This window comes from Gymnogyps californianus, chromosome 24, assembly GCF_018139145.2.
Source record: "Gymnogyps californianus isolate 813 chromosome 24, ASM1813914v2, whole genome shotgun sequence".
NCBI classification, from domain to species: domain Eukaryota; kingdom Metazoa; phylum Chordata; class Aves; order Accipitriformes; family Cathartidae; genus Gymnogyps; species Gymnogyps californianus.
This window is the reverse complement of record NC_059494.1, coordinates 6,042,497-6,065,484: the sequence shown is the minus strand read 5'-3', so window position 1 is coordinate 6,065,484 and position 22,988 is coordinate 6,042,497. Positions and strand designations below refer to the sequence as shown.

Genomic DNA, 22,988 nt, shown 5'->3' with positions numbered 1-22,988 from the left:
AGAGTTATAATGGCTGCTGCTGAGGCAAAAAGCATTGGCAGGATTGTGAATTGTCAGGCAGTATTAGGATTTAACCTTGTCAGTGAAGTCCCTGGCTGTGACCCCTGTGGTAGGGAAAGGAATCAGATTTTCTTTCAGCTCCTTTTTGCAGGCCTTCTTGGCCTTGAAGCAATAGCTATTAACCCTTACTAAGGATGTGTGAGCAGGGGGCTGGAGTTCCAGTCCCAAGGGGTAGTCCTAGCGCGAACACGTTGCTGCCTTGACAAGGCTGTCGCAGCATGGTTCGTACTGCAGTGGGGCATGTGGAACCCTAGGACATTCAGTACCAGGTTGAAAGTAAAAGAATGGAGGCTAAAATAAAAATGCAGGCATTCATCTGGGTTGTGCAGCCAGCCTTTCTCCCCAGCAGTGGGAAGGAGTGTTCACAGGAACACTTGCCAGTATGGTGGTCCCTGACCTTCCTCTTGCCTGTCTGTCTGCGAAATCTGCACATTTCTCAGTAAAACTACTGTCACAGAGATCTAACTCAAGGCCTAGGTTTTCTAGGCCTTGCAAGCAAAAACTTGCAACTAGGTTTTCCCCACAGCTCTCCCTGCACCCACACTGCACTGAAGCTGGCACTTTTATCCCAGAGAATCTGAGATACTGGAGCATATCCTCACCATGACACTCCTGACAGCAGTGTGACGTGGAGCAAGAACGGTGCAGCTGGCTGCTGCCTTGCTCTCTCCATTCACCAATTACACCTCAGCCAGTCTTCTAGCTTCCTCCCTGTCGTGGTTTGAGCCCAGTCGGCAACAAAGCAGCACGCAGCTGCTCGCTCACTCCTCCCCTCGCCGGCGGGATGGGGAGGAGAAAATACAACAAAAGGCTCGTGGGTCGAGACAAGGACAGGGAGGGATCACTCACCACTTATGGTCACAGGCAAAACAGACGTGATTTTGGGGAAAAATAAACCAATTTAATTTGTTGACAACCAAATCTGAGTAGGATGATGAGAAATAGAACCATATCTTAGAAACACACCTTGCCCCACCCCTCCCTTCTTCCCGGGCTCCGCTTTGCTCCGGATACCTCTGCCTCCTCCCCCGCAGTGGCACCGGGGGCGGGAGTGGGGGTTGTGGTCAGTTCGTCCCACAATGTCTCTGCCACTCTTTCCTCCTCGGGGGGAGGACTCCTCACACTCTTCCCCTGCTCCAGCGTGGGGTCCCTCTCACAGGGGTCAGCCCTCCATGAGCTTCTCCAGTGCAAGTCCTTTCCACGCACTGCAGTCCTCTGCAAACCGCTCCAGCGTGGGCTGTCCCACAGAGTCACGGCCGTCTTCGGGCCCAGCCACCTGCTGCGGTGTGGGGTCCTCCACGGGCTGCAGAGATGGGCTGCAGGGGAATCTCTGTTCTGGCGCACCTTCTCCCTCTCCTTCTTCACTGACCTTGGTGTGTGCGTGTTGTTTCTCTCACATCCCACTCCTCACTGTAGCTCCTCTTCTTCTTCTCCCATCTTCTTCCTCTCCTCCTCTTTTTTTACTGTAACTCTTCTTCTTCCTCCTCTTTTTCCTCTTCCTCCTCCATCTTACTCTCTCCACTCAGGAGTCTTTTTCCCCTCCTTAAACATGCTATCACAGAGGCGCTACCACCCTTGCTGATGGGCTTGGCCTTGGCCAGAGGCGGGTCTGAGTTGGAGCCAGGGAAGCTTCTAGCAGCTTCTGACAGGAGCCACCCCTGTAGCCCCTGCCCCGCTACACAAACCCAACACACTCCTTCTCCCATGAGCTCTCAGACACCTGCTTATGAGTCAGCTTTTACTTGTCCAATACAAGATGAGATTTTGCTGTTCTCAGCAGCCTTCCCCTTGGGAGGAATTCCACATTATGGAGCAGTTGGAGAATATAAATCAGTGTCTCCATTTGTCTCCACCACAAGAACAGAAGTCAGTCACTAAGTAAGAGTGGAAAGAAGCACATCGAAAATTGGTAGTGAACATACTTTTGTACAACATGCTCAGACTATGTAAGTTACTCTCACATGATACCATTAAGGTAAATGCATTCCATGAAAAACTATTGCTTTACTTAAAAAATAAGGCTATCCATGGTGACAATTCCAGAAGGAATATAAAACATGACAAACTTTTTTCACATCACATGCCAAATTCTTAAGAGCCTAAGCATAAGAGGGAGGGTAATTGCAGGATTTCTGTGGGTAATCTATTGAAAAATTGTCCCTAACAGGTTTACAACAGAAGAATATCTGGTAGGAAAATGGTGTTGCCTCTGCTCATGATGTCAGTCAGGTTGTTGGCTGATACTGCATCAGAACACTGAAAGGCATGACAAGCTTCGGTGCAGAACTTTAAAAATTATTTAAGCTGCAGTAAATCTTTCTTGGAGTGACAGATTTAAGGGACTTGGTCCCTGAAGACAGGGTGAGGAAGTGATCTGACAACAAACTCCTGTGAGGAGATGAGACCAGAGTTTGAAAGTTGAAACTGGAGAAGTTCACATAAAAAATGTAAAGTTTCAACATTTAGCATTAATAACCAGTTGCTTATGGAGTGGAAAGATTTTCTACTATCTGAGGTCTTTACACTAAGAACGGACGGCTTTCTGAAAGATGCCTTAGCTTGAACAGATTTGGGCTTGCCAGGCTGGGCTCTGTGGTGGGTCAGACGAGATGCCCATATTGCCCCTTCTGACCTTCGAACCTGGATCTGAACCCTGCTTCCTCACCTCTTTTCCAGGGTGAGCTGCTCAGTTTAGCCAAGCGGTGCGACCTGCCGGTGAGGAAGGTGGAGAGTTGGTTCCGGCGCCGGAGGAACACAGACCGACCTAGCCTGTCGAAGAAGTTTTGCGAGGCCTGGTGAGCGGGAGCACAAGCCATGAGCAGCAGGGGCCTTTCACCGGAGCTGAGCTCCGCAGGCAGCTCGCTGCCTCCCAGCCTGCCCTCCACCCTATGCAGAGAGCATCCCACCTCCCCTGCCTCCCAACCTGCCCTGTACCCCTACACAGAGAGCATCCTGGGTCTTCCTTGCCCCACCTGGTTCTTCTGCAACTCTGCTGCTTCTCTGTTACTGAAACATGCCTTGCTTTTCCCCTTTATTTTCACTCCCAAGTCTCCTTTTACTCCTGTCTCACCTTTATTCCTTATAGGGCCTCTGTTTCTGACTTTGTAAGACTGGCATTCTGCTTTGAAACACAGTTGTACCTGAAAAACTCCCTACTGTTTTGCATCTTACTGCTTCTTGCTGCTTTGCTGCTGTTTCGGTGCCTCCAAAATAGTCAGCCTTTCTGTTGCCTTTCCCATGACTTCCCTTTGCCTCAGTGCAAGCTGATTCCTTCTGCATCTTTTCTGCAATTATTCTGCACGCTGTTGCTTTCAAAACTCCCAGGCAGCGGGCTAGATTGTATTCTGCTGTCAGTTGACTTCAGCATCCTGAAAGTCAAAAACGAGCACCCTTTTATAGTGGCAGAAGAAGGGGCCTGTGTGAAAGCTTGTGTTTTCCAAAGAGCAAAACTCTTCTTGGAAACAGCTTTGTGGAAATCCTCCTTATTATGCAGAGGCACAAAATAAATCTCACGTCAGCCAGTTCTGTGAATGTTAGTCCTAGCTAAGCTTTCCACAGTAAAGGAGGATTCTCCTGAGCTTGGTTGAAATGCCTTATTTATGAGTGGCTGCTCTGCTATTCGTGTAAGGAAGTAGGTTCTCCCAGGAAGGCCACAGAGATGAAAGAAATCATTAAATACCTGCAGTGCTGTTCATCTGTCTAAAAGTGTGTATCTATAGGGTAGGCATCAACTTTGAGCTAATCACCTCGTGCTCCATTTAGTACTCAACTTCTAATTCAAAACCCATCTAAAAACCCTAATTGAAAAAGAAAAAAGAAAAAAAGGATGTGTATTATTTATTTATAATATTCCAGATAGTTGCAGTTAGAAATATTTACAAAATCTGTGGACAAGGGAGTTGTAAAGCAACCACGCTTAATCTGCTTCCATCAATCTAAGTTCTCCCTGCACTCAGCTGACTTGGAGTAAATAGTAACAATAAATAATAAACAGTAAATTCTTTTCTGACTCAGCTCACCTAGGATAGTGTCCTTCCACCTGCCCTCTATCACCATTTGCAGTCTGTAGAAAGAATGTCTTTCCAATGTGGCATAGTAGCTTTGTACAGTTTATGTCTGTTTTGGAGCTCCTGGGGGTTTCATTGACAAGTGGAGTCTCCCTCTCTCTCAAAATGTAGTTACAGAGATTTGTTTGGAGATTCTGATTTGTTTGGAGATTCTGATTTGTTATGGAGATTTTTGGAAATTAAAGGACTGGTTTAGACAGTTTAACTCCTTTGAAGATTTCCTGCGTTTAGTTTATTAACAACTTGTTTATTCTGTTGGGGTGAAATTCCCCTCGTTCCTTACTATATGTGTGTATATTCAGTGTGACCTGCGTCTGTCCACTGAACTTGGCAAACATTTTATATGTACTTCTGTATGGGTTTAGTGTGGGTAAATCGTTACCAGCTCCTGACTGAGACCAAACATGACAGTAATTAATTACTTTACATGATAATGAATTTGGCATGCCTAATCTCCAAAAGCCTGGGAGAGAGATTGGCATTGTTTGACTTTTACCCATGCATCTGCTAGTGCTGGGAAGGTTTGGGATGATTATCTGAGTCATTTTAGTCAGCAGGATTGTCGTATTTTCTGCCATCTCTAAAGCAGAAGAATTGCTCTTTGTGAAGTCTGTTGAATGTGCTAGTGACATGAAAAGAGCCACTCCTGTTATGATCTGGGTAAACTTTGAACATATTAATGTATGTCTCTGCCTTAATAGCGTCATTCTTTGAATGAGTGTGATTGATACACAGAATTGCAGCTTGGTGGTTAATGAATGGGATTCTAACATACTTTGTTTTGTTTGTAGCTGGAGGTTTACATTTTACATCATTTCCTTCTTCACTGGACTTGCTGTCCTGTACGATGTGAGTACACCAGCAGTGCCACCTGCTGTTCTACCTAGTCAGTGCCTGCAAGAATGGCAGGTTTTGGTGTCAAACATGTCCTTTCAGACCTTCTTACAGAGGTTTTCCCACCAGCTCAGTGTGTATCCTCTGCACAGCACACTTATGAGACCACAAACATATGGGCCTGTGCTTATTTTAAAAACTCTAGCTCAAAACCAAGAGGTTTCATCATCTTCTGGCAAAGCGGAAGACAATTGGGATTGTGTAAAAATACATTTCTGTAGGGTAGGAGATGGTACACTTATGTGAGATGGAAGCTGCAGAACCTGTGTTGTATCTAATACCTGTTTAAGGTAAAAAACTCAGGCTTCCTTTGGAGCATGGACTGCAATTTAATCATTTTATTCATTAATTTTCTTTTCCTTACCCAAGGTGTGATTGGTTCAGGCTCATGCCTCTGCCTGTTCTCTGATTTGATAAATAATGAGTTCTCTTGATACAAATTGAACTGCCTCAACAGGCAAAAGAGGTAATAGAAGCCATGCGTATGCGCTAATCACTGAGCTGTGTTCTTTAAGCTGGGACTAGGGGCACCGGTCATCCTCTGGCTGTGTTTTAAAGGTTCCCCTGGCCCTTTTGCCGAATCCAGTTCCCTTGGTGAGCTTTGCAAAAGTCTTCTACGCTGGCACCTTCTGAGGGGTTAAGTAATGGAAAACCTGCAGATCCCAAGACAACAGACACAAACTATGGTTGTAACTGCTCGTTATTGTAACAAGTGAAGAACTTTTGAACTTACACTGACTTTCAAGTCAGAATTTAAGGTACTCTAGGAGTCTGAGGATTACAGGATGAGCTAGCAGAGGAGTGAAGGTATCTAAATCCCAACTGCAGTGTTTTGTGGCTCTGTACATCAAAATAGAAGGCTATTCTTTGAGGCCAGCTATGAAATTTTGGTATGGGTGACCCGCTTAGCATAGTACAAGAGCCCTGTGGCAACGGAAGGGGCAAAATCGTGTTCTTCTGCATGTTATCTGACCATTCTAGGAATGAAAAATCATCTTCACTTTTCATGAAAGTCTTTTCTTTATTCAGTACACATCTTCCAATTTTCACCAAAAAAGGAGGCATCTATCCTATGGACAGCACCTCTAGATCCCGTAGCAAATAGCATGTTACTCTGTTATCTAAAATTGTACCAAAATGACTACATTAAAAAGAAGGTCAAAGAATTAATGTGACAGGGCGTATTTGCATGTGACATTTCCTGACTGTCGCATGTTTACTTTGTAATCTGAGTAGTAGTTTAACATGCATTTGTTTTTGTGAAACGCCCTTCTTTCTTTACAAAAAAGCAAATGTTCAAATTCTGTATCAGTAGCTTTAGACAGGTGGCAAAAACCTCTGCCCCATGAGTCAGTGAAATAGCAGGTAGCAAGGGAAAGTTACCTCACAGTAGGCCACCAGAAAACAGCTTTATTTGCTGAGAGTAGAAGAATGGTGAAATTCAGGGATCTGGGGTTCCTTTCTAGTTTAGGTAACATGGTGTGCCATAGTTGTTTCAGAGTTTTTGCTTTGTCCTCTCTGATTCTATATCCCACATCTCTCCCGGTTCTGTACCTGTATTTGCTGTAAATCCTATCCCAGCCCCGTTCCCAGCCAGCAGGAGGCTGTGTCTGCTCCTAATTACCACTGCTCATAAAAAGACACTGCTGCTGCTTCCCTTCCGGATTGCTCGTGTACCAGCAGGTGCTCAATGAGAGAAGGAGAAATGTTGCCTTCTTGCTCTTAGCTCTGATATCTGGAGCCTTGTAGAACTGTTATAGAACATTACCCTTACAGATGTGGCGTAGAATATGTTCCATCGCTGTATGCGCTGGGACATGCTTGCTCTGATCAAATCTGGGCGCAGTGAAGGGCCAGAGCATGCTCTGTGCAGGAAGAACTTTTGGGGACTTCAGTTGCCATGCTTCTATGAAAGTTTCGAAGCTGCCAAGTTCTAAACTACCAATTTTCTACGAAGTGTGAATGAAGTAGGATCTTTTCAGAGGTTCATTACTTAACAGACTGCAGCATGATCCTCACCATTAGAGGAAGAACCATATTCCTGACACACGAGTTTTCAGCCTTCTTACCACGTTTAAGTGTTGTTGTCCAAACCACAGAGATTCTTAATGAAATATCTGTAAGAATATTTTAATATATTCAAAACACCACCACCCCAAACTTGTAGAAGGCTGCAACAAGTTGGTAGAAGTCTTCCCTGAGCTGTTTTATTTGGAACTGGGCTAAACAGCATGTGAAATTTCAGCGCAATAGCCACAAATTGGCAATGTCAAAGCAACTGCAAGTTCTTGTAGTGGAAGTCTCTTGGCAACTGAGTTCCAGACAGTGTGACCAGCTCTGCCTGTAATAAAACACAACAAAGTCTGTAGTAGTAACAAACTAAAGGAGTTCGGCAGTTGATAAGAGAATTCCTCTGGCATTCTCACATTCGTGTTGCATTTTCTTTCCAGAAGCCTTGGCTTTGGGACCATAGGGAGTGCTGGACAGGATATCCACAACAGGTGAGTCATGCAAGAGGGAAAATTGCTGTTATAAATCATGTATTGTCTTTCGATATCTTATGAAAATCAGGTTATATTAGTGACAAAAGAGAGGGCACTGAATTAAATTCAGACTCACGAGCCCTAGGAATTCAAAGCCAGATCCTCATCAAGGGAAGAACGTCGTCGTATCTGGTGTAATCTAAACACAATATAGGATGAGTCAGGAAAGCAAGAGGAGACTGCAGAAGTAAAGGGCAAGTGGGAGTTCTGACCAGGTGAGCCAAGAAACTGAAAAATGGGAATGCTCCAAGGTTTAGTCTGTAGAAGAGGCTGAGGCCAGAGAAGGGCATGTTGCCTGAGGAGAAGTGAAGACTTCAGTGGAGAGTATGTAGAGCAGAGGACATGCTCTGAATGCTGTGTACTTCCAGCTATACTGAAGAGTCGTGTCCACAGTGCTCTGCAAGGAGTTCGTTTCCCAGTGGAACTGGCAGTATGGCCAGTAGCAATGCAGCATCGTTCCCATTAAGTTCAGAGGATGCTCTCTTACAATGTATATTCTGAGGTTTTTCACAACAGCGCTGGAAGAAGCTGTCCAGTGGGTTGGAAGGCGTACATCTCTTATCAGCCCAAACCAGAATAACCTCAATGAAAATTGCCAGCTATGCACCAAATTTGCTCCTCGTTCGTTAACACAAGGAGCAAAGACAGCAACCAAAAGCCAGGTACTTTTTTGCCCAGCTGCCTCCCTTGCTATTCCTACTTCTATAACTTCAGAAGTTGAAAAAGTTAGAAAGGGGCTTCACCCACTGAGCACAGGAGCCATTGCCTGCTCGGCCTTTCCCCTTATGTTTTTATGTGCTCTGAACTCTCTAGAGAAGATGACTATTGCCTGTTCTATAGCAGGAGCCTTCCTATATCACACTGCTGTGGATGCCAGAGCAGACATAGTAAAGAGAGCTAAGTTTCATTGAAGTGAAAAATCTGATTCCAACTTTGGAAGAGGTTCCTCTCTCCTATGAGAGCAGCTGGTAAGTGTTTCTAGCAGGATAGTAATCTCCTGTGTTACCATGCAGGGAGCTCCCATGCACAGGATTTTACAGTACTAGAACTTCCTAGGTAGGAAATAAAATCTTTCATTAACTGAAGAGGAGGCTGAAGGAAACTTGATCCCAGTACCAAGACAAAGTGAAGACTGCCCATGTTGCAGGGCTTTCTGGTCTGGCAGTCAAAGTTAGAGTAAGACCCTGTGACTGTACATCGAGGTTGCAAACCCATAAAGGGAAATGTAATGCACAATTTTAACAGTGTGAGCCACAGGAAAAATAACAGAACAAATGAGTGAAGAATGAGGTAGTATCCTTCAAGCTGAGTCTCCAAACAATCCACTGTCGCTCAAATGCAGAAATTTTAGGGGAAAATCTGTAGTTCAGTGTAAAAGTCAAACCATACAAACAGGTGGTGCTTGAATAGGAATGTAAGACTAAAAGGATCACTCAGGTCTTTGCGTCCTGTTCTTGTACATTTGGAGTACATGTCTTTTCAAAAACAATCCAAGCCATCTTAACAGCACACTGGGGTAGGTTGACCCTGGCTGGCCATCGGGTGCCCACCAAGCCACTGTGTCCCCCTCCTCAACTGGACAGGGGGGAGAAAACATGATGAAAGGCTCGTGGATCGAGATAAGGACAGGGAGATCACTTAGCAATTACCATCACGGGCAAAACAGACTTGTCTTGGGGAAATTAATTTCATTTATTGCCAATCAAATCAGAGTAGAATAATAAGAAATAAGAACAAATCTAAAAACACCTTCCCCCCACCCCTCCCTTCCCACGCTCAATTTCACTCCTAACTTCTCTGCCTCCTCCCCCTGAGCGGCACGGGGGGACGGGGAATGGGGGTTGCAGTCAGTTCATCACACATCTCTGCTGCTCCTTCCTCCTCACACTCTTCCCCTGCTCCAGCGTGGGGTCCCACCCACCGGAGACAGTCCTCCACGAACCTCTCCACCTTGGGTTCTTTCCACAGGGTGCAGTCCTTCAGGAACAGACTGCTCCAGCAAGGGTCCCCCGCAGGGCCACAGGTCCTGCCAGAAGACCTGCTCCAGCATGGGCTCCTCTCCACAGGGTCACAGGTCCTGCCAAGAGCCTGCTCCAGCCCAGGCTCTCCACAGGGTCATAGCCTTCTTCAGGCACATCCACCTGCTCTGGCGTCCGGTCCTCCACAGGCTGCAGGGGAATCTCTTCTGCCGCACCTGGACCACCTCCTCCCCCTCCTTCTTCACTGACCTTGGTGTCTACACAGTTGTTTCTCTCATATATTCTCACTCCTCTCTCCCAGCTGCTGTTGTGCAGCAGTTTTTACCCTTTCTTAAATATGTTACCACAGAGGCGCTACCACCCATCACTGATGGGCTCAGCTTTGGCCAGTGGCAGGTCCGTCTTGGAGCTGTCTGGAATTGGCTCTGTCAGACATGGGGCAGTTTCTGGCATCTTCTTGCAGAAGCCACCCCTGTGGCCCCCCTGCTACCAAAACCTTGCCACGTAAACGCCATACACACGCTTTGCAATGTCTGTACCAAACAGAAAGGACCAAAACCAGAGCCAGTAGTGCCCCACTGGCAAAGAGCAAGAAAGGTCAAGGACAAACCTGTGTATTCGCAGGAACAAAGAATGTATTAAATACAATTTCTACTAAACAGACCATGCCCTGTGCTACAGACAATGACAAAAGAAATGTGAATTCTCCCAAATAATCTTATCTTTGGGGAAAAAAAATCCCTTCTGATCCAGAGCTCCTGTTTGGATAACCTCCAGAGTGTGAACAGCACATAGCAGCCTGGGAAATGTTAATATCCCCCCTGGTAGCACCAGTGCATGCAGCTGTGCTTCCTCTTGTGGCCAGTCACTGGTGCTACGAAGGAAAACAAACTAAAATCTATGAAGGCCATAAATCAACACTATAGGTAGAGAAAGCCCAAATAAACTGGTATTTGGGAGCACCATACTCCATGATTCTTTGGAAATGCTAGTTGCGAAGCGCCTTTAGTCATAGTAATTTTTTTTTATCAAATAGGTTCAGGTTTAAGGAGGCCATATAGTGCCACAACAGCAAAAAATTACTTGTTAAATAGCCCATATCTTGCTGTGTGGGTTTAAGCTTTTAGTTTTCCAGCTGTGAAACCCCAGAAAAATTAGCCAGAAGAATGCAAATTACTGTTCACACTGGGATTGCACTTCCCCCCATTAGTTTGATTAAACTGAAAAATCTGTGATAGAGTACAGGTGTCTGAAGCATCTCCTTGAATCCTAAAAAGGGAACGATTTTTTCAGCTACTACTTAACTATTTCACCATAGTGAAATGGTTTACATAGTTTTTAAAGCTCTATACTGACTGCTCAGGAATCTGCACAGTGCTGAAGAAATTCTAAAAATATTCAGGATCTTCCTGGTGGTTCCCTAAATGTTCCACATGGTGTGGCAAAGTGGAATTTCCCCTGCTATTTGCTTTCGCCTCAGCACAGATGACATTTAGTAAGTAACCATGTTGTTCAATTTCCCTCTGACGCTGCAAGAACCAGTTTTGTTGGTTTGGTTGTCTGATATTCTTTTGCCTAGGAAGGAGTCTTCATTTCCAGCCCTTGCTCTACTTTATCTGATGGGTATTTCACTGTCTCTCCCTCTCTCACAGCCTCTCCAACCCTCCCTGTTCTGGTACTACTTGCTGGAGCTCTCCTTCTACTGGTCACTGGTCTTCACCCTGCCCTTTGATGTGAAGAGGAAGGTGAGTGGCAGTCTCAGGGAAGAATCAAGCACAAACAGGACCCAAGCTGAACACTTGGGAGAGTGATCTCCAAGAGCACGTGTATAGTGCTAGTCTGAGGTTTTGGGGGACTCTGTCCTTGCTCATTCCCAGGAATTTCCATTCCCGGTCACTGGCTTCCCTCTGCTCTGGGAAGTGGAGAACACAAACCCTGACATGGAAAGGTGCAAACTACTGCAGAGTTCTCAATCGAAATTTAAAATCCAAGCTTAAAAATTGCTCTTCTGGGAGAAAGACTCTGGAAAGAGTCTTCTAGGCTTCGGTGATCGTAGAGACAGGAAAAGAGATGATTCTCTGCCAGTTAAGCTGCATGTGTTCCGAGGTGCCAGTGCCCCAACAGACAGGGTGCTGCATGATAACATGGGCATACACGTGCTTGAGGCTGCGAATATACCCTTATAAGTAAAGGGCGGTTGTGAGTCTCCATCAGCAAGCCTGGGGGTATGAGATGATTGTGCAAACAGGTAGGCATGCACAGGGGCACGGAGCAGAGATGGATATGGGCACTGCTTTGTGACAGAAAGGAAGCTCTCTTTATTTGAATTTGTCTGTACTGAATCATTGCTTCTTCTGTCTTCTGATTTGCACCATCATTGGACCATTACTGGTGGAGGGGGAGAGTGTTCTTTGTTGTGAAATCCTCAGTTTACACCATAAACTCTTCATTCCTGGGTCTCTTGGTTGCCTACATTTCTAGAATGTGTTTAGTAAAAGAGTTACATGAGTAAGACCTTATAGTGGGAGGTTTCTTAGTCATTGGGTGGAGAGATTTCATCGCTACCTGCAGGAGGCATGCTTTAACCAGGTGTCGAGGATGGAGTGACGCACTTCACTTGTAAGAGAGAAGTAACAATACGTTTATTGATATAAAACAGCAATTTAACAAACTTGGATAGTAAATGCGACGGTGGTTTAACAAGATTCACTGGCAAGGTTCACTTGATACTTACTGCATAGAGGACAGGGTCAGACAAAACTGTCAGGGAGACCCTCCCATTGAGTCACGAGGTTCAGAATGGACCCCCTTGCTTTCTAAACTCCCTCTCAGAGAGGGTGCGGCTGGATCCACTCCTAGTCCCAGACTTGGTCAACGGTTTATGTGTAAAGGATTATATATGCGCAATCAATCCTTTATATCACTTAGCTAAGATTTCAAAGTTTAGCATGCTATTAATCACTTATCAAGAATCTGTTGCGGCAAGGAATCTCTCAGCCTCGAGGAGTAACCTTGAGAAGCGTCCCTACTCAAGGGGAGACCCTGGCGTGCAGCCTCCTGCTGTGCAGGAGAGCTCAACAGGCCCTGGGCTGTCCACTATTTATGGAGTATGAAGATTGACTCATAGTCATATTTGCATACCGACTACAGATGTTAGCTTCTTCCAAATTCGGCTTGAGTTGGACATCGACCAGCACTGTGGTTAGGTGGGCGCATTGCTCAATAGCCCTTGTCTATTGTGTCGTTATCTGTCTCCCCTGAATCCACTTTGAGCTGGCTGCAGCCATCATGACCAGACGTATCCATTACGACCGCCACTGGTGGTTATCATCTGAGCAGGGTTATGGGAAATACAGGTCAGGTTAGGGGGGAGCACACTGCCACACCAGGGCAGAAAGCGCATTATGTATTTTGTTCTCTGCTGTCCCCTTTCTCATCAGGATTTCAAGGAGCAGATAGTCCATCATGCTGCAACCATCTTCCTAATCAGTTTCTCATACTGTGCCAATTACATCCGCATTGGGACGCTGGTGATGGTGATTCATGATGCTTCTGATTGCTTCCTAGAGGTGAGCTCCACAACTTACATACCAGGCAAAGCCTAGTTAGCAATGGTGCTCTTCAGCCAAAGGGTGTCTTTTGATCTAGCACAGTATGGGCCAAGCATTGTGGTGTTTCACAGATAACTCAGTACTGATCATCTGACTCAGCCTAGGGTGCCCTGCAGAGAGCCAGGAAGAGGCATGATTACCTGCATGCAGATTGTATTGTATCTGGCTCATTAGCCTCCTGGAGCATGGGCAGATGCCCTGTCTTGGCCTGCTGTTTTATTGTTCTTTCTCCTTCCAGCCAACTAAGATATTCAATTACATGAAGTGGAAAAAAACTTGTGACAGCCTCTTTATGATCTTCTCAGCTGTTTTCCTCATCAGCCGCCTGGTCATTTTCCCCTACACGTGAGTCTGCTGCAGTCAAGGGAAATGGAAAAGCTGCCTTCTGAGAGGCGGGATAGTTCAGCTGGGTGCTGAATCTTTTGCTGCAGCCTTTGCTTTTCAATCCTTGAGCATATGTCCCTGCCCTTTGCATAGGCTACAGTGCTACATGGCTGTTGCACCTGCGTTGGGGTAAACTAGGGTGGTCTGCCTTGGAGTTCATAGAGTACTCTTGAAGTCCTGAAGTATACTGCAGAGGAGGAGTCCTCAGCCTATGGCTCTACCCTGCTTATTTCTGATGGGGAACTGAGGGTTGGCTCACGTGTTATATATAAGAAGGTGACTGACCTGAAAGTTCAGTGACTAGAGCTTTCTGGGGCTTAATTATGGCCCTATTAACAACACGCTTTCCCTCCACTGCAATTCCCTCTCTCTTGCAGAGTGCTCTATAACACCTACTATTACTCCATGGAGATATTCCAGCCCTTCTTTGGATACTACTTCATGAATGCTCTGCTGATAATTCTGCAGCTGCTCCATGTCTTCTGGTCCTGCCTAATTATTCACATGGTCTACAAGTTCATCCTCCAGGGCACGGTATGGATCAGTTCGTAGTCCCTTGTACATCACATGGGGAGGGAGGGTCCACCTAGACTGCTTGGGAGCATAGGGGTTCATCTGGGGTGGATTCCTTCTTGCCCTAGTGAAATTACACATGTACATTCCTAATGGTGAGGTAAAGGAACACTCAATATTATTAAGGAAAGTTGACCAAAAAAAAGTAAAATTTTTGTGAGTCACTACAATATTGGGTCCGCTTCTGATGTTTGTAATCAAGAAAAATGTGGATGGGACTCCAGGGGAGATTTCTGTGAACAAAGCCAGTGACTTCTGAGTAAGGATCCCAACACCTGGTGCAGTATGATTTGCATTTGTAACAAAACTGAGAAATCAAGGCAGGGAAAGTTGTTGTGATTGGCGAGGCTAGTGCAAAAGTGCTTCCCTTATAGTACAGGATTTTTAATTACAGTGTTACTGAGATCACAGAATCACAGAATGGCTGAGGTTGGAAGGTAACTCTGGAAGTCTTGTCCATATTCCCTGCCTCAAGCAAGGTCACCTAGAGTAGGTTGCCCAGGACCGTGTCCAGACAGCTTTTGAATATCTCCAAGGACAGAGACTCCACAACCTCTCTGGGCACCCTGTGCCAGTGCTTGGTCACCCTCTCAGTAAAAAAGTGCTTCCTGATGTTCAGACAGAGCCTCCTGTGTTTCAGTTTGTGCCCATTGCCTCTTGTCCTGTCACTGGGCACTACTGAGAAGAGCCTGACTCCATCTTCTTTACACCTTCCCTTCAGGTATTAATATCCATTGATAACATCTCCCTGAACATTCCCTTCTCCAGGCTGAACAGTCCCAGCAATCTCAGCCTTTCCTGATATGTGAGGTGCTCCAGTCCCTTCGTCATCTTTGCAGTCCTTCACTGAACTCTCTCCAGTATGTCCATCTCTGTCTTGTACTAAGGAGCCCAGAACTGGACACAGCACTCCAGGTGTGGCCTCACCAGTGCTGAGCAGAGGGGAAGGATCACCTCCCTCGACCTGCTGGCAGCACTCCTCCTAATGCAGGCCAGGAAGGGCAAGGGCACATTGCTGGCTCATATTCAACTTGGTGTCTGCCAGGACGTCCAGTTTTTTCTTAGAAAAGCTGGTCAGCCCCCAGCATGTACTGGTGCCTGGGGTTGTTCCTCCCCAGGTGCAGGACTTCACAATTCCCCTTGTTGAACTTCACAGGGTTCCTGTCAGCCCACTTCTCCAGCCTGTCAAGGTCCCTCTGGATGGCAGCATGATCCTCTGGCATATCAGCCACTCCTCCCAGTTTTGTGTCTTAGCAAACTTGCTTAGGGTACACTCTCCCCCGTCATCCAAATCTTTAATCATAGTATCATAGAATGGTTTGGGTTGGAAGGGACCTTAAAGATCATCCAGTTCCAACCCCCCTGCTGTAGGCAGGAACACCTTCCACTAGATCAGGTTGCCCAAAGCCCCATCCAATCTGGCCTTGAACACTTCCAGGGACGGGGCATCCCAACTTCTCTGGGCAACCTGTTCCAGTGCCTCACCACCCTCACAGTGAAGTACTTCTTCCTTACATCTAATCTAAATCTACCCTTTTTCAGTTTAAAGCCATTACCCCTTGTCCTATCACTACATGCGCTTGTAAAAAGTCCCTCTCCGGCTTTCTTGTAGGCCCCCTTTAGGTACTGGAAGGCTGCTATAAGGTCTCCCCAGAGCCTTCTCTTCTCCAGGCTGAAAAACCCCAGCTCTCTCAGCCTGTCTTCATAGGAGAGGTGCTCCAGCCCTCTGATCATCTTCATGGCCCTCCTCTGGACTCGCTTTAACAGGTCCATGTCCTTCTTATGTTGGGGGCCTCAGAGCTGAACACAGTACTCCAGGTGGGGTAGTAGAGAGGGAGAATCACCGCCCTCGACCTGCTGATCACGCTTCTCTTGATGCAGCCTAGGATACGGTTGGCTTTCTGGGCTGCAAACACACATTGTCGGGTCCTGTTGAGCTTCTCATCAGCCAACACCCCCAAGTCCTTCTCTGCAGGGCTACTGTCAATCCACTCATTGCCCAGCCTGTATTTGTGCTTGGGATTGCCCTGACCCAGGTGCAGGACCTTGCACTTGGCCTTGTTGATCTTCATGAGGTTCGCACGGGCCCACCTCTCAAGCCTGTCAAGGCCCCTCTGGATGGCATCCCTTCCCTCCAGCGTGTTGACCGCACCACACAGCTTGGTGTCGTCGGCAGACTTGCTGAGAGTGCACTCAATCCCACTGTCCATGTCGCCAACAAAGATGTTAAACAGTGCTCGTCCCAATACCAACCCCTGAGGAGCGCCACTTGTCACTGCTCTCCACTTGGACATCGAGCCGTTGACTGCAACTCTTTGAGTGCGACCATCCAGCCAATTTCTTATCCACTGAGTGGTCCATCCATCAAATCCATGTCTCTCCAATTTAGAGACAAGGATGTCATGCGGGACAGTGTCAAATGCTTTGGACAAGTCCAGGCAGATGACATCAGTTGCTCTTCCCTTATCCACCAATGCTGTAACCTGGTCGTAGAAGGCCACCAAATTTGTCAGGCACAATTTGCCCTTAGTGAAGCCATGTTGGCTGTCACCAATCGCCTCCTTGTTTTCCATGTGCCTTAGCATAGTTTCCAGGAGGATCTGCTCCATGATCTTGCCAGGCACAGAGGTGAGACTGACTGGCCTGTAGTTCCCTGGGTCTTCCTTTTTTACCTTTTTAAAAATGGGAGTTATGTTTCTCCTTTTCCAGTCAGTGGGAACTTCACTGGACTGCCACAACTTCTCAAATATGATGGATAGTGGCTTAGCCACTTCATCCACCAGTTCTCTCAGGACCCATGGATGCATCTCATCAGGTCCCATGGACTTGTGCACCTTCAGGTTCCTTAGATGGTCTCGAACCTGATCTTCTCCTACCATGGGTGGTTCTTCATTCTTCCAGTCCCTGCCTGGGAGACGTGTTTTGTATGGTTTGTCTTACAGTGCTGTAGATGTCTACAGAGTAGATATTTCTGTGTAAATTACTTGTCTGGACTCTTTTCATAGCACTAGAGGTAAACAGGCATGCCCAAAGCATAATCCATTCAAGATTGCACCCAGGTAGTGCTGTTCATCCCTATCAGTCGTAGAGCAACCCTAGATGAATGTCTGAGATGCAGCTGTATAAACTTAAGTGAAATGCATCCCACTCTTTCTGACTATAGCCTGTAGTATTTGCTGTGAGACCAAACTGCTGCTCAGCATGAAATTCTTCCCAAAATCAAAGACATGACCTAATGGCATTAGATTGGCCACATGCCAAGGACACAGTCCAGGAGTAACAAGTCAGTGCCTTGTGGGAGCTGACCTTATAGCCCAGGATGAGTTGTTTTATTAGTATCCAACTGGGGAATTCTGTCTTATGGGAACTGAGAACAAGCATTAAAGGCTCATCTTCATCCATATTGTCCCCATTTTCTTTATCTGCCTTCCCTTAAGGTAGCACAGAGCAGATTACTTGCAAATTAGGCAACAGAAACTTCACAGGGCAGAAAATGAAGACACAACTGAAGATGCCCTTTTATTGTTTTCCTGATTCTAGTGTGGGCTGAATTACTATTGCAGTTATTACAGTGTAAAATGATGAGGTAATAAATAGCCTTATTAGAAAGAAATGAACCATCAGGGAGAAAAATACTAAAGCATATCCAGGATTTTTCGTATTTTACCTAAAAATCATCTGCCACATTTGATGCAAAAATATATTTGAGAGCTTTCCATACTGAGAAGTGAATAGCAAAGAAAAATCATCCTAAACAGATCTGTTTCAATGATGATATTTAGTAGCCCAGAGCAATATTAGCAAGAATACAGGACATTCTTCCCTTTTTGAAAGCCATGAAATTCTCACTCCAGTAAGAAGTTCACATTCTTCTCATGGGCCTTTCTGATCTCCACAGTTTTCCTCTCTGGCTACAGGATTATCTGCACCACCTTCTCACATGATGTCCCCTAATCCCCAGTAATTAGAACTCAGCCTAGATCCTGAAGCACGAATTTCATTCCCTCATACAGGCAACCTTGTAATTCATGCAGCTATCTAGTTCCTTTGTGAATCTTGCTAGGTTGAAGGCCTCAGCCACATTCTGTGGCCATGAATGGATAAACTTAGGAATATTGATTACTATTTGTCCTTATGCTGCAGATCAAGACTCCAGCATAGTTCCTGAACTGCCAATTTCAGAATGACATGAGGTCCAGATTGTTCACAGAACATAGCATCTCCTACCCGTGTTGTCCTTGGAGGCAGTTTGAGTTCAGTGCAAGTTTAGATTCTTACAAATCCTGTCTGCATTTGGGTGTAGTGATCTGTAGAAAGAGCATCAGACCAAATAGACTTCTTAATATGATCCAAGAGATAGCCCCAGAAGAACAGACAGAGTAAATGGAGACTACAGATGTCCGTGCAGCAACTGACATGCCCCTGAGCAGTTTCCAAAGCTCAGGTCACAGAAGGGGTTTGTTACTTTCCCTCAGAGCACTCTTTCCAACAAGGAGTGTGACACCGTGAATTTGTCCCCAATTTTGGCATCTTGTATTGCAGAGTAGAAACAGCCTGGGAAGCCAGCAAGTGCTAGGCTGCTTTTTCTAAACTGTCATTTTATCAGATTGTTTCTTCTTTGTCTTCCTTTTAAAGCCATGAATTAAATATTTACAAAAGTGGATTACAGATCTCTCAGTCAATAGCAAGAGGAAAAACCTGAACATAAAACTGAATGTAATCAGAGTTGAGTGGCTTTATGTTGAGCTATTGGTTTGTTTGAAAGCGTATGCTTTCAAGCTGTCCAAAGCAGTGTGCTCAACCTGCAGCCATCCAGGCCAAGGGTGGTCAGAAGCTATCTCCTTGTCCCTTTTAGAAAATGTGAAAGAGCTTGATTAACTGCCTCCCCCCATCCCTCTTCCACATGCTGATGCCCAAAGCAGCAATGTGGATCTCCTCAGCCTTACACGGTTGTCCTCAGTCCTGGGCATCTGTGATTTGGTGCTGCTTCTCAACCTGTACAGTAATTCCTAATGTTTGTCAGGATCACAACTAGGATTCCACTGAGACTGAAATCAGAGACGGAGACAATCTGTTTCCAAAGGTGATGTAAAAGCTGAAAGGACATGGTAGAACTGTGTGCCAAAGGCAAGTGGCTGAAGTGGCAGATGAATGTTTAGCCTGTGGCTCAGCTAGCACTGCTTCTTGTGCAGACTTCTATGTTTGTATTGCTTCTCATTTACATGTTTCTGTAGATGGAAAAGGACATGAGAAGTGACACAGAAGAAAGTGACAAGGATGAAGAAAGAGAAAAGATTAGGGAAAAGGAGAAAAACGGGATCACATATTTCAGCAACGTCACAAGCAGCAATTATATCCAGAGGAATGGGTCTGAGCCACTGAACAACAGAACCCATCTCACCAATGGCCATGTCAAGGAAAGATAGCTACTGTTCACGTGTTTCTGATCTGGTCTTTAATGAATCCAGTCCACCGTCTTTAGAAACAGTTTTGCTTATTGTGTAGATAAAATGGAGCGCAATTGCAGTATCATAGCTGAATTCCTGCTTCCTGTAAACAAAGTGTTTATAGTCAGTGACATGTGAGGGAAGTTTTTGATCTTTCTTCAATAAAAGCTTACTAGAGGTTGTAGCCTTGAAGCAGATAGAAAGGGATCAAAGTGGTTTGGTTTGACTTGTATTAGACTGTACCATAGTTGTTGTTTAATGTGTTAATCTTGAAAAATACTTAAAAAAGAAGGGGGGGTGGATAAACTCTGGCAATGTCAAGTCTTAACCACCTAATGTTGTTTGATAGGAATCTGTTTAGCCTTGATCAACCTCTGGAGACCCTGGCCCATTGCCACTGATCATTATGGCTAACAAGTTGGAGACTCTAAATCTTAATATGGGGACACCTCTTTTGAGAAGACAGGTGCCCCATATACACTCAGAAAATTAAAACTGAGCATAGTGGAATGAAAGCTTTGGAAAGACATAGGAGTAAACATTTTCTTCTCAAAGGAAATGCTGCTGTGTGCCATATGACCAGGTTTGTACTGATATGGATCTCAGTCCCTTCTGTTGTCAGCATTATTGCCACAAAGGTGGGAACTCCAAAGCCTGGGTTGGAGAGAGTACCCACCCAAATCATAGTTGGAAGACCTGGAAAATCCAGGCAGCTGTGTCTCAACTGTCAGGTAATCCTTTAAACCTGTCTTGGAAGGAGACGCAGTCAGAAGAAGGGAGGTGACAAGAAACTAGATAATCTAGAAGACAACACTTAATCAAGTGCTCATGTTTTCACCTAGCATGATTGACACAGTGGAAAATGTTTACAGAGTCAGCTTGTGGCAAGAAGGGAATGCATTTCCCCTGTCCTCAGAGGAAAAAGGATCCAGAGAAGATCTGCTGAACCTTATGGAATAATGCTTTAACATGGCCTTCTAACTCTAGGGCCTTTGCCTAGATGTATCAAGACTAGCAAGTTTAAAGCAGCAGTCCATGAAGTCATGATGCAGTTCTGATTCAGTTTGTTTAGATGTCCTGTATCTTATATCCTGTGTAGTCTTAGACTTTGGATTCTGTAATCCCTTAAAAGAGTTAAATTAGTATGACATGAATTTCTGTTTTGTAGATCAATTAATCTATGAAACCAAAGTATTAACAGATGGACTGTAATGAGTGCAGGGACTGCCAAGGCCATGCAGACACTTCCCTATATGGGCTCGGTAAGGGCCAATGCTAACTGGGAGGGGGACATGGACCAAGGAAATGCCTTTGAGGAGGTGGTGCACATGTTTAAAATTAAAAGGCAAGTGACAGCATAGAAGGACAAGAGGGTTTTCAGCAATCCACTCAGTTCACCTGAGATGTGACTGAGAGCGCTTTGGTCTGAGCTTGTACGTGCTCGTCTTAGGTTTCAGTCAAAATACACTGGATAATTTCAGAGGGGAAAAAGTGGTTCCAGCGCAGGTGATTCCAGGGCAGTAACATGCTCTGGGAGGAGAGCATCTGTTCCTGCATTGTCATTTAAATTCGTATTTGCTGAAGATAGTTTGTCTCTGAAACCTTGAGCTAATTTGAAGTTCAAAGTACATGTTCTGTATACTGTCATGTTTCTTTAATCTGAGTCTACAATCTTGCTACTCCTCTGCAGGTGATGTGTTCAGGAGGGATGGTTATATATTATTTTGTACTACTGAATGTAAATGTTCTTTATAAATTACTTTTGAAAGGTTTGATTGTCTGGGCTCTTTTCTACTTCTTTAACTAGCAGGAGGTAACCTGGCTAGTTGCACCTTATAGGTGGATGTGTGATGAGGAAGACACGGATGGGTGTCATGGCCAAGGTCGAGACACATGCAGCATGCATGGAGAGGATGTTACATACCCAGGACATGCAGCCATACTGGCCCATGCCAGTAAAGAACTGCAGCTGCCTGATTTGTCTCCTGCTAGGTAAAGCTGCGTTTGGCCGTGGAACAAGGGACGCTTTCGGGCACCCCTACACTAGACCTAGGAGCAGGCCAGGTTACTTGGAACTGCCAGGGCAGTGGCAAGTCCAGGATTGCAGCACTGGGGAGATGCTTTGGACTTGCAAGGATAGGAGGAGAGAAATTAATGTCTGTTCCTATTTTTCATGAGGTTTTAGAAGGGTAGGAAAGATCCCTGTTGTAAAATCACAACACCTGTCACCTGAAGAGCGAAATGCTTCCCAGAGACTGTACGATGCACTGTGGAGCCAGTGCAGACATATGTTGATGCCTGCTGAATTTTATCCTCAGGGCTTTGCTGTCCCCCTGAAGATTGAGATAAGCTCATTAGGAGGCAAATCTGGTTCTTGTGAAAGGACACGTCAAAGATTCAGGAGAGCTGTTGGACTTGATTAAGAACTACTGAGTGCTGCTTTTAGCTGAGGAACTGAGCATGACAGTGATGAGTCACTGGGTCAGATCAACTGCCAAATTTGTTTTCTTGCCATCAACTTGTTAAGGCTTAAAGAAGCTCTGCGTATTATCAGCTTCCTCCCCATGTTGCTCCACCTTTTCTCTTTATGTCTGCTCCAGTGTTGGGAAGCTTGTGAGTGCTGTGATAGTATTTATGAATTTAGTGTATATCAACTGCATCACAGCCCCCAGCACAGAGAAGCTGTTGTAGAAAACCTGCAGCAAGACTGTCACTGGTCTGCTGAAAAACCCAGTAGAGCAGATGCAGCACTGGGCACCACAGCAGAATCTGAATCTGTTTCCCCTGTACCTTTATCATCCCATGTGCACAGAGGAGGCATGCATCACACAGTGCGTGCATCACATAATGTTACAAAGCAGCTGTGGGAGATGAGGTGTCCAGCTCCAGGTGAGCTATGAGAAAAAGAACATTTACTGCTGCTCCCAGGCTGCTGTGTGGTGGGTGAGTCGAAGACTGGCAAAGCATGGTTCCCAGGCTGGCATCTGGCCATCCTAGCCCAAAATTATGGCTGAAATGAATCTGCTGACTCCAGTAGACATGGACATCTAGTGCTGTTTTGGATCTTGCTTTAAGAGCAGTTTGGCACAGTTGTTCCCTTCCCCCTGCACACACTCGGGAAACATCAGAGATGTGCATCCACCACATTTTTTCATTTAGACATGTACGCCCAAGGGAACCTTTAATTGGATGGCTACGCTTTGAAAGACATTGCTTTTCTCATACAACAGGCACAGTGCCTGCAGGTAAGGGCGTCCCTAAGCAACGGCAAGGCATTATTCAAAAAGCTGAAGTCATGTCTAAACAAGGAAAGTGGAAAGGACCTGTAACTTTGGCAGATTAATGTGAACATGCAATAAAGCAGGCCAAGAAATACCTTGAGAAACAGCTTGAAAGGCAATACCAATCTCTGAAACATTGGAAAGACTGC

At 45.6% G+C, this 22,988-nt stretch overlaps 1 protein-coding gene across 1 annotated transcript in view; it reads left to right on the top strand.

The window, feature by feature from the left end:
* LOC127025720 (ceramide synthase 4-like) overlaps nucleotides 1–21,330 on the top strand; it is a 38,668-nt gene extending 17,338 nt beyond the window's left edge. The window contains exons 5-12 of the mRNA XM_050910809.1: nucleotides 2,737–2,855; nucleotides 4,919–4,976; nucleotides 7,472–7,522; nucleotides 11,196–11,288; nucleotides 12,984–13,112; nucleotides 13,393–13,499; nucleotides 13,916–14,072; nucleotides 19,346–21,330. Of these exons, the coding sequence (XP_050766766.1) occupies nucleotides 2,737–2,855; nucleotides 4,919–4,976; nucleotides 7,472–7,522; nucleotides 11,196–11,288; nucleotides 12,984–13,112; nucleotides 13,393–13,499; nucleotides 13,916–14,072; nucleotides 19,346–19,537 (906 nt within the window). The 3' untranslated portion in view covers nucleotides 19,538–21,330. The remainder of the gene's footprint in view (nucleotides 1–2,736; nucleotides 2,856–4,918; nucleotides 4,977–7,471; nucleotides 7,523–11,195; nucleotides 11,289–12,983; nucleotides 13,113–13,392; nucleotides 13,500–13,915; nucleotides 14,073–19,345) is intronic.
* Nucleotides 21,331–22,988: the final 1,658 nt, after the last annotated feature.